Source organism: Topomyia yanbarensis, chromosome 1 (assembly GCF_030247195.1).
Source record: "Topomyia yanbarensis strain Yona2022 chromosome 1, ASM3024719v1, whole genome shotgun sequence".
In the NCBI taxonomy this organism is placed as follows: Eukaryota; Metazoa; Arthropoda; class Insecta; order Diptera; family Culicidae; genus Topomyia; species Topomyia yanbarensis.
In genome coordinates, this window is record NC_080670.1 from 190,889,792 (window position 1) to 190,901,745 (window position 11,954).

An 11,954-nucleotide genomic window follows, 5' to 3' on the forward strand; every position below is an offset into this window, starting at 1 on the left:
TTATTTTCCGCTTCCTTTAAAGGATTTTCTTTTTCGCTTATTCTTTTTCCTTATTTTTATCCGATAAATTTTCTTTTCCTGGTTGCTTTTTTTCTCTCATTCTTTCCATTCTTACATTTTCCTTTCGCATTTCATTTTTTCATTATTCACTTGTTATTCTACTTTTTTTTCTTTTCTCTTCATCCTTTTTTGTTATTCCTTTCCGATTTTCTTTAACTCTTTTAGGTTTTCGGTTTTCCTTTTCAAATTTTCCTTTTGTCTCACTTTATTTCCTATTACCGTTTTTCTTTTTCCATTTTGTTTCTTATTTCTTTTTTCATTATCTTCGGATAAGTGAATCCAAACACTGAAAAAAAAAGCCGTGTGGTGTCCGGCGGGCTGAAATCTTTTTGCACTATTTCAGCCAAGAATAGAACCTCTGGGAACTGCTCCCATGTCGTAAGAGGCGACTAACAACATGCTAGAAGCTCCTAGGTCGAGGTATTGCTCCGTACCGAAGACATAACCTGGGCGAACCTTAAGGTTCAGAGTTGTTAATCGATAATTAATCGTCATCGTCGATAACGTTAACCACCCGTCAACGTCATCGGAAACTCCGTTAACGATAATGTATCGTCGGATTCATCGTCATCGTCGATAATTCATCGGTGGTTATCGCGATACATTTTGCGTTACTTTCCCGTTTATTGGAGTTGAAGTTGATGCGGTTAAATTTCAATTGTTTGGAAATAAATAACTATTGAAGGACATGTTGTTGGCAGTTGAAAATCAATAGTTTTGGACATTTTCTAAGCAAAGGGGGGGGGGGGGGGTCCGACGATGTGTCAAAATCGAATTTTTTGTCAACTTTTCGGGAGTGTTTTATATTGAAGGGAAAGTTATTGGTAGTTGACAATCAATAGTTTTGGACATTTTCAATACACAGGAGGTTCGACGATGTGTGAAAATAGATTTTGTTCAACTTTTGGGGAAAGTTTATTATATTGAAAAAGCTATTGGTAAGTGAATAATCAGCTCCAATAAGACTTTAATTTGAGTAGTATCGATGAACGCGGATCAATACGTACTGAAAATTCGCCGCGTCTGTTTTAATGAATCTAATTTCAAGTTCCGTTTCTGGTAACAAGCCCGTCCATCAGGTTAACGATCCTTTGTATTTCCCTTCAATGTTCGATATAATCGTTCGTATACATGTATTTCACAAACAATCCGATATTAGAAATAGGAAACACTTTCGCTGATTTATAACATCTAGAGCTATCATAACTCTTTGTATAACGTGTTATCACTCGATAGTTTGCAACCCAAAAAATATATCGTAGAGAAGGAATAGCGAAGTTAGTCTAAATAATGTCGCAATAAATAGTGATCCGGCCCATTAAGCAGATAAGATTAGTTTTTCTGGGCAATACTGCCACGATCGGCTGTGTGGAGTTGAAATTGCTTTTGTTTAGAAAACATAGGATACTCTCGGTAGCCGGCTACCCAGATTTTAGAAGAACAAAAAACTTAACAAGATCTTTTTCGAGCGATCGTGTTTTCGAAAACTAACTGAACTACAAACTAAGGGATCATCCATAAATGACGTAGCATTATATGGGGGAGAGGAGAGTTTTGCATTTTGTGATGATGTGTGACGACTGGAGGGTAGGGGGTCATGTCAGGCTATGTAGCTTTTTCAAAGGGGAATAACTAACATCGGTTTTTATTTAAAAAAATCACGGGGACAGGGGGGGGGGGAGAGTTACCGTCAAGCTACGTAATTACCAGGGGGTATTTAGAGGTTTGTGACGAAATGCTACGATGGGGGAGGGGGCTGGTAAAAATTGCTCAAAAAATGCTACGTCATTTATGGATGATCCCTAATAAACTATGCTTTACAGGTCGCATCGCTTGCTTGGAGCGAATCCTAGACCCTATTTCCTTCCAAACTACCAACTCCGCGACACCTATGGAAGAGTCTGATGAACCTTCGGTATAAGATTCCTCATTTTATTCAAACGATCGCCGGGTAAAATCAGCACCGACACGATAGAAACCACGAATAAATTCGTCGCGTGATTGAATATTATTAAAAAATATAAGCAGTGCTCCTTATAGCCGGCTATCCGGAGTTCAAGTTGCTTATTTTGCTATTCGTATTAATACAACAAATGATAAATTTCCCAAATTCTCGGCAGCCGGCTGCCCAGAGCAATTATTACATGATAACGCTATTGGCACACTTACTAACAACTCTCCCCTTCCCGTGATACATGTGGAGATGCAGAGGATTCCTCGGTCTCTAGTAGCAACATGTATCGGACTAACATTCCTTCCTTTCCCAGAAGATCTGCATTCGGACGTAGCCGGCGTCGGTATTGATCAGCATGCAGGGATCGGAATAGATTGTACAATGTGGCTCATCATGTTATTCCCAAGCATGTTGTTCCAATCAACATTTTGCAACCTAATTTGGTTCTGGTCAATAACGGAGTAGCAACTACGGGCGATCTCTTATGCTTATGCTTTATTTCCTATTACCGTTTTTCTTTTTCCATTTTGTTTCTTATTTCTTTTTTCATTATACCCGAGCAAACGAGAAGCCCCCACTATATGGTATTTTGATTGTGTTTACCATTGAATTAACCCATGAAAACATCATTACCATGGTCCGGTAGATCCGTTGTAAATACCGTATATTGGTGTATCTATGGGTTATTCAGACCATTTTAAGGTGTTTTGATGGTTGTGAAATTTGAAACGTACCATACTCATGGTCTTTTATGGGTTTGTATGGTGTTAGAGCCCATGATAATTTGCTCGGGAATGTTATCTTTTTTTTCACTTTTTTTTTGCTTTCATCCCCAAGTATTATCCTTTCCCCTTTGACATTATCTCTGTTCCCTTTTCCATTTTTATTTTATTTTCTTGTTTTCTTTCTGTTTTTGTTTTTTTTTTCATTTGTTTTGCCTCTTACTTTCTGCTTCGTTTTTCCTCTTTTCCGCCTTCATTTCTCAACTTCTTTTTTAATCAGTTTTTCGTTTAGTCTCTGTCCGCTATCTGTTGAGATTTTCTATTTCATTTTTCATTTTTCAAATTTTACTATATCCTTTTTTCATTTACCTATATCTATTTCTCGCCCTCCTCTGCTTTTTCGGTTTCGACTTTCTTTTTTCGTTACTTTTTTATCTCTTTTCTGTTTCCTTTTCCATAATCTCTTTCCTTTCCTTGCATAATGTTTTTATGTGTTTCATGTTACCTTTCATTTTCTGTCTTTTTCTTTCTTACCTTTCTTGTTTTTTGTTTCTTTTCTTTATTTTTTCGATTCTTCCTAAACTTGTTTCTTGTTTTGTATTTGATTCTTCCCTTTCCCTTATTTTTTCGCTTATGTGCATTCTTCCTTCTATTTATTTCCTGTTTTCTTTTGAGTTTATTTATTTTGCTTTTTTTATTTTTCTTCATTTTTTTTTTCCCATTTGATTTTTCTTCACATTTTTTCCATTCTTAAATTTTTCCATTCCCTATGTTTTTTTCTTTATTCACTAGTTCTTTTATTTTTTTTTATTTTCCCTTCATCCTTTTTTTGTTATTCCTTTGTTATTATCTTTAACTCTTTTAAGTATTCGTTTTTCCTTTTCGCATTTGCCTTCTTTTGTCTCACTTTATTTCCTATTACCGTTTTTCCTTTTCCGTTTCTGAATCCTATAAATTTTCCCATATCCATTTTCGTTTTGGTTTTCTTTTTCGCTTCGTTCTATTTTTTACTTTTATCCCAAGCATTTTCCTTTTTCTTTTTACATTTATGCTTATCTCTTTTCTCATTTCTTTTTTTTTTCATTTTTTGCGCCTTTTTCTGATTTCATTTTTTCCTATGTTTTTCCTTTCTCTTTGTGCTTTCTTTTTCTTCTTTTCTGTCTTTGTTTTTGACTTTATCTTACTAGTTTTTATTTTCTCTTTGTCCATTTTCCTCTGAAGGTTGCCATCTATTTTTTTCAAAATTTTCAATTTCACTTTATCCTTTTACCATCTCCCTTTACCTATTTCTCTCCCTCTCCTTTGTTTTTTCCTTTCCAAATTTTGGCCTTTCTTTTTTACCTTTTTGATTCTTTTTTAATCCTGTTTTTCTCTTTATAATTTCTTTTGTTCCTATTCACTTTTCCGTGTTCTCGTTTCTTGCTTAATTTTGGTCTTTTTTCACTTTACCCAAAGTGACGGTTCTACAAACTACGTATTCTTCAAGTTTTCGCTCCACCCAGTCAGACAGCCATTCCTCTTTTTTCGTGAATTCACAAATGTCGGTTGCTAAGCATTGCATGTATCTAGTTCGTGATATATGATGGTACTCCATGATATCGTGCTGCTTCCAAGATGGATTCGAAAGACACGTTGTCAAAAGCACCTTTGATATCAAGAAAACTCCCGAACATGATGGCTTTTGCAAAAAAAAAACCCTTCAATGATGTAGACAGCATTATGTAATAGGGTGGCAGTAGACTTCCTGCATGATATGCATGCAGCGGGTGCTCGCCCAAAGCCAACATCCCGAATGTAGTGGTCGATTAAACGTTCCACTGATTTGAGAAGGAAGATCAGAATACCAGTTCTAACCGAACTGACATGGACGTGTTTTTACTTGGAAAGTAACTTATTTTATCAACTAGCCTTGTTGAGACTGGAGACATTCGTGCAAATGCATTTCGCTCAGAGGATCGAAGCGCATTTCTGTATGCTTTGCGAGCCAACTTAAAATGTCCCGGACACCGGTCCTGCGTCTGCGATTCCTGTTGCAGTTTTCATTGTAGCCATTTAGTCTCGATGTTTCGAAGATAATCCAAACTCTTTCGCCTTTCCTTGATCATTAAGCGGGAAACGTGCCATGCTGTAGACCATGTTATGAAATGCTGCCATTTTATGTTGGTTAGAATGGTTTGAGGGCTTGGGCATAACTCGGCTGGTATTTGTAGGTTTTCTGTAGATTTCGAATTCCAAAGTGATTGTTGTTGTATTGTCTTATAACAAGAACGTCTAAAAACGGGACCTTTCCTCGTTGTTCCTATTCACATGTGGAACCTGTGAATGTTGTTGATAGATTCTGCTAGTTCTGGTAGTTTCTTACGTTTGATGATGCTGAATATGTCGTCGAAGTATCTCCACCAACGTTCTGGCAACAGATGCTTTTCGTGTATTTTTTCTCAATATTTGCCATGAAGAGTTCGCATAAAAACGGTGACAGTGGGTTCCCCGTCGGTGCTCCTTTTGTTTGTCTGTAGAAATTGTCTTCAAACTTGAAGTACTCTACCTCCATACACAGCCGCGTCAATTTCAGGTAGCACCGTACCTTGTTCTTCCATCCGTTGTCGCCGCTTTGTTGAAGTAACATGAAACTTAGCCAAGTCAGTCGCCATATTGGATCCGCCATTTTGAATTTTACATTTTCGACGCCAGAATCAGAATCAGCGACCCCGAAAACCTATATTAAGCTAAAAAAAACAGTATTAAAAACGAAAATAAAATCGCCTCGCAAGCAGTTACCATACAAAGGCTCGAATCTTGCACGATAAAACAGCTCTGGTCTGGTCGAACATGGAATTGCGATCATCCACGCAAAACTACGCCCACGATCTGGCAAATATGTTGAAGTGAACGTTTTAACAGCTACACTTTATAAACGCGGTCCTGCCCTTGGTCCTAGCACCCTAGGTTGATGCCTTCAGTTCTAACATCTAAGCTCTGAGGCAACATCTTAGTTTTAGTGGGTGACATTTGCCGTTTCGTCTGCAATTGTGGTGAGTGATTCTGACAGAAAACCCTTCTGAAAACCAAGCTCCAGTTGGACCAACTCTACAACGTTCCTAGTAGAGTTCTGAAGCGTATTGAAAACCCACCGAGTTGTGCAAATGACGCTCAAGTTGAAGCATACGTTATGGTTGGCTTATTGCCGCATTCAGATCGCTTTGCGATGTTATTCAGTACAAGTAAATGAGGGTACATCAGAGAATGAGAAAAAAGAAAAGATGTGTATGTTGATGGTTTTTAAGGTGTATACGAGGCACATATAAGGGAGCGGCTTGCCAAACTATCCCGAACTCCTCGGACTTTTTAACCCTTTAAGGGAAACCTTGAACATAGACAAGACGTCACAATACTCGGCATATGACCAGACAACGTGTTCGATGTCGCGATAGCCATCACCACAAGCTCAGAGACTGCTATCGTTAAGTTCAATATGCACATCTAAAATGTAGTGCTTAACCATGAACCGAGACAGCACACGAACGAAATGCAAATCCACATCCAATCCTCTGAACCAAGGTTTCGTCAATATCTTCAGGATAATAGAATGTATAGCCATCGTCCAAGCTCCATGTGACTTGGCCCAGCTTCCGAGTATTCTCTGATGATAAATGCAGCAAAACTCGTGGAAGCGAATTGGTCTTTCCCACATGTCACCTTCTAAAGCACCTGCCTTAGTTGCTTCGTGTGTGTGATCGAGGAAGGGGCCGACCTTAAAAGAGACTGGAAAATTGCTGCCAAAGATCGACAACTCTGGAAATCTAAAATACATACGGAATACATAATTCAGAGTATTCGAATTGGTCAGCCATGATGATGATAGTGAAATGATGACAGCAGGTTTTTGGCGGATTATAGCGGGATTATTGTAGGAATACGGCGACATATTCGTAAATTTATGGTAGCAGTGGAGCGAGGTTTAGAAAAATTATGGCTGGATATGGCGAATTATAGCGAAAAAATACGGGAAAATTACAAATATAAGCGTATTTTAGCGGACGTTCTATATTCTTCTATAAAGAAGTAGTAAAAGCGAAATACAGCGACAAGTAGCGGACTATATCTCGAATATAGCGGTATAAAGCGGATTATACCAAATTCTGTAATTGAAATAATGAGCGTAAATGTTTTTCTCCAAGAGAATTGCTCCCTGGACTCCCTAGAAATGGCTGGCATGTTTCTTTTCACTCGGGTGCTGCCAGTTCAATCGAAGATGGCGTCGAAATAGCAAACACTCCGCGAGCGTGTTGTACGGTTTTACGAAACGCATGGTCATCGTGAAAAAAAGTTAACGGTAGACCACTTTCGAGACGAAAACGTGCCCGTGAGTACAGTTTACCGGATCCTGGCATCCCTGAGCGTGGAGCGAAAGGCCGGTAGCGGATAATAAGATCATAATAACGAAGAAGAAAAAGCTGTTCGACAACAAGGACGGAACGAGTTTGCGTGACGCCGGTCGAAAATATCACTGCTCCCATACCTTGATTCACCGAACCCTCAAGATGGAGGACATCGTCTGTCGGAAGAAGACTCGGTCCCCCGAGAATACGGACGAGCAGATAGCGATCGTGAAATCGCAGTACCCGTGGATGACGAAGAACTACCGCGGGACGTCGTTCGTGCTGGACGACGAAAGTTACTTTCCGCTCTCGAAGACAAGTCGGCCACACCCCCCGATGTAAAATATAAGTGTAAGCATAAATTTAAAAAAAAAAAAAAGTTATGCTGTGCATCGCCATATCGGACAGAGGAATTTCAAAGCCTTGGTTCAAGCCGAGCGGTCTGGCCATCGATCAGCAAGTGTACCATGAGGAGTGTCTTGAGAAAATCGTTCTGAGCTGAAATTGACACCAAAATTTCGGATCGGACGCCGTTGTAGGGATTGTTTTCAGCCAAGCTACTGCGAAAAAAAGATTATTTTTTGATTCTAGACCAACATACGCACACAAACGTAAATTGAAATAATTGTTTTGACGAGAACTTTTAGTTTTCCAGATGGCGTCGTCGGAGTCAGCACGCAGACCAATCTATAATTCGCAAATATTTGGAAAATCTCAATTTTACTATAAAATAGAATTTTACACTAGTTGAAAGCAAAGCAAAATATCTTGTATGGCAAGCTATATGTTCTTGTGGGTTAAAGTCTTTGACATTTGTAACCACAGGTGCCATAAACGGTAAAATATACAGGAAGAGTGTGTCAAAATACCAGTGCTTATGGCAGTGAACCCATACAACCATATAAAGTTTTTATGTGTATCTCAATCGTGTACGATATGAAAGAATAAAATTTAATCAAAAACTTGAAGCTAATATTTTGTAGCATTTTTTATGTCCGTAATTTAGTGGAAACATAACCTAAATGATCCATGTTATTGTGTTCGCAAAGTATTGTATTTAGATATTTTGAGAGTGTAAAAGATAATAAAAATGATTTTGAATTGCAACAATGAAGCCTTCGGTAAAATTGTTCAAAAGACATTAACTTGAAGACGTAAGTCCTCTAAAATGGTTTGATGTGTTTTTACTCGACTATCTTAATGCTTTAATTAAGCGTTGAAATAAATATGTATAAAGCTGCAGAACAGTACAATGAGCAAGTCTTTTGAAGATATCTTGCTTCACCTGTGTGGACAGCAATTCTTTCTCATCACTGATCAACAGTATGCTCATGTGTATTTAGTCATGGCAAGGATCGATAGTTTATGAATTAAACATTGTTGTGCGGATTATTTTGCTCGTCCGAAAAAAATGCTTCATTTTAATGTCACCGTGATCTGGGGAAATAATGCTATGATATCGAACGAATAATTTCTTCGTCTCTGATGTTTTTCGATGACTGAATCTGATTTAAGAAATTATCCGAGTTTTTTTTATTATTCAATTCGGGAATTTTGTTAGCATGTCTTGGAATACATCTACTCGTTAGTTTTTCAGTTGGTTCTCCAACGGTTGAAACAATCTCATCTCATTTATTGCTTTATGTACTTTCGGGAGTTCTTTAATTCCGGGGAGTGTGGGGTTTGCTACTCGAAGGTTACGTGGACGATTGATGCTCCTAGAACTGGTTTACATTCCTTGATTGTTTTGTCTGCTCGATTCACCATATCTGGAAGTTGATTCGTTCTCTGTGGTCTGTAAGGTCCGTTAATGAGGTTTTCTAGTATTTGTGCGTCGTAGTCTTCTTTGTCTTATAACACTGTTTTCTTTCCTTTGCACGCTTTCATAGAGTAAACGGGTTTTTCTTTCATGATTTCTTGGTGGTTTCCGGTGGTGGGGAGGTTGCAGGTGTTCTATGTTGTTTCTACGTCGATGATGATGTTAAGGTTGTTGCTGATTTCGAAAATCAGCGCTTCAAATACAACAGTTACAATGTTATAATTGAAATTGATAGACATTTATGGCGGCCTGACGTCAGCCGGTGCGGTTGGGATGGATGTTCTGCTTAAGAGACCTTTACTGCCCATAAACGCATAAGAGTCCCATGTGGATTTTTGTCGAAAATGAGTTATCCGTTGGATTGTATTCTGTATCACCACTTAATCACACTGCACAAATAAGATTACCGGGTTTGTTCAAAAAATATCAAAAAAAATACCAAAGCATGGTTGTCCCATCCATTTGGCTCAATGGATGGGACAATCTTGAACAGTGTTTTTCTCGGCTTGCTGTTTTTCAACATGGGACTCTTATGCTGTTATGGGCAGTTTAATGTGTTACGCTCAGAGTCGAAAAATGTTTTTTTCATTTACCAAAGTCAGGCGAAAATGACGAGACAGCAACGCTACTTTCTTAAGCATCGGCACTTTGCGAAAACGAAAATGAGACAACGGCCTAGGACAAAGCAAACGAGTAAGATCAATTTCATTATTTCCTTTGAGATTGAGAGCGACATTAGTTCCTTCGATATTGAACGTAGTGCTGGGCGAACGAAAACACACTACTAACGATATTTACTTGTCGTTGTTTTAATTCGTGGAATTTGAAGCTAGCGATGATATTGGACGACTGAAGCACTATTGGTGTGCATATTTTCCGTTGTTGCCGCGTTCTAGTTGCAGTTCTATGCTATAATTTCATTTAAAATTAAATTAAAATGAATATCAGAATTGATGATTTAAAATTAAAACGTGATTGAATTTGCGTATTGTCATAGGAAAACGAAAGTCGTTGCTTCTGCTACTCGCTTTCATAGAATCGAAAGAAGAAGCCGGCTAGTCTTTTTGTTTTGCTTTGAAAATGAATTCAGTGAGCTTCATCGTTCAATGAAAGGATATGAGAATTTTAGGCCCTGGTTACGCTGCATCAATTGTGGAAAATTCGGCTATAAGAGTACGGGATGCGTAAAATAAGAAACATGTTCCAGATGTAATGGGGTCATCCACCTGATTGATCTTCAACTCTTTTTAAAGGCGTAAAAAATTAATTAAAATAATCCATCAGTATGTCGTTGGCTGCTATAATCGAACTGCAAACCGTGTGTATCACACAGTCTTACAGTTAATTTAACTCCTGAATAGGTTCTTCGCAATGAGAACTAATTTACCTCTTGTAGTGAAATCAAATGAAAATACAAACACACATCCCACTAGCTTAAGGGAGGGAAGATCCAAGATTAAAACATCCAAAGATCTAGAACACGATTAGTGAGAATGGGGCCATGCATTTACTTACACATCAGTGAGCAGTGTCCTAAAGCGGATTCCTCCCTTCAACTCACAAATGTTTTTTTTTACATTTTCAGACATAACATTAAAAGTAATCCTTTGACAAGTCCTCTAAGTAACTAAGTATCAACCCCCAAAGCCTGTAATGGATTGATAACTCAACAATACTCCCGTCCAAAAACGCTAATCTTATTACCTACCAGGCATCCCAACCCGAGTACTAAACCAAACAGGGAAACCCACCCAAGTTGCATTCGCAAAAAAAAAACACCAAAAAGCGGCCCACCGATTATGATTGCCCAATAAGTAGTCCAGAGCTTGCAGAGCTCTATTTAAATCCATCCATCACAATTTCGTACCGCGTCGGCGGCGACGTCATATTTGATGATATCCAACACCCGGGAAGGGGGTCCCCGCTTCGAGTGGGTGGGTGGTGTGTGATTGAGTTTGATTGTAATTTCCACTGAAGCCGCTGCCTTTCGTTCTCCACTTGAGCTGCCACTCGAGCGAGCATATCGTGCGGCGGAGCGGATTGGATAGATCAACAATGCCGATAGATGGATGGATAGCTATCATCTAGCTAGAGTATCCAAAAGTGAGAGTGCTATCGATTGTCACCTGGATAGGAATGATGGTAGGTGTGCTGTGCCGCCCACGCCGCTGCCTGCCACAATGTGTGTGTGTGTGGTTGTAATTTACTCGCAGGTGTCTAATTAACGTCAGGAGACTCTCACGCTGCTTTTGATTAGCATTGTCAAGTGGGACAGTGAAGAGAAATAGTATCTGCATACTTGTATCTCGTTGAAGTAATTTTAAACTGACAATGTAGCTTTAGTTAAAGCAATGAGGGGCGGATGTCGATTAATCAAATAAATTTGAAATTAAAAAATCCGTTGATTTTCGTTGGAATCTAATACCGTGTCTCATTTCCAGCGACATCACCGACCACAGGAGCAGTCCCAGCAGCATCATTACAGCAGCGCGAAAATGCCCATTCTTTCACTTCAACAGCATCAGCGTCAACCGGGACAAAGCGGGACAGGTCTGGGAGGTGATCCACCACTCGTCTATCAGTCCTATCAACCTCAAAACCATCAATCGTCACGTTATCAACCTTCTTCTTCGTCGTCGTATTCTCAAGCACCGTCACACTCCTCGGGATCCATCAAAACTGTGCTGATAAACAATTATCCAGGAAAGTATGAATATTCCCATCGTCATCCAGTTTCTTCACAGCCAACATCGCTGGTTCCAACGAATTCCGCGAATCGCGACCAGAGTTCGGCCGTTCTGTACGGTACCAGATCCCAATTGCAACAGCAGTATTCACAGCAATCACCTTCGAAGCTGTACGCCATCGAAATACAGCCACCAATACCGAAGCCAAAACCGACGGTCATATCCGATGGTGCCAGCGGGGGCAGTTCCTCCGGAGGAGTTGGTCTGAATCTACTCGTTGCCACACAGGCTTCGCCTGCTTTCGATACTAGATCCTCCACGAAAGTAAGTGTT

The 11,954-nt window shown here is 39.3% G+C and overlaps 2 protein-coding genes across 4 annotated transcripts in view; one reads left to right on the plus strand and one right to left on the minus strand.

The window, feature by feature from the left end:
* Positions 1–11,954, minus strand: part of LOC131685101 (RING finger protein 17) — a 519,412-nt gene that overhangs the window by 485,948 nt on the left and 21,510 nt on the right. The window lies entirely within an intron of this gene.
* Positions 1–11,954, plus strand: part of LOC131685118 (uncharacterized) — a 210,792-nt gene that overhangs the window by 178,565 nt on the left and 20,273 nt on the right. For both annotated transcript variants that reach the window (XM_058968582.1, XM_058968589.1), the window contains exon 3: positions 11,376–11,945. In XM_058968582.1, coding sequence (XP_058824565.1) covers positions 11,376–11,945 — 570 coding nt within the window. The remainder of the gene's footprint in view (positions 1–11,375; positions 11,946–11,954) is intronic.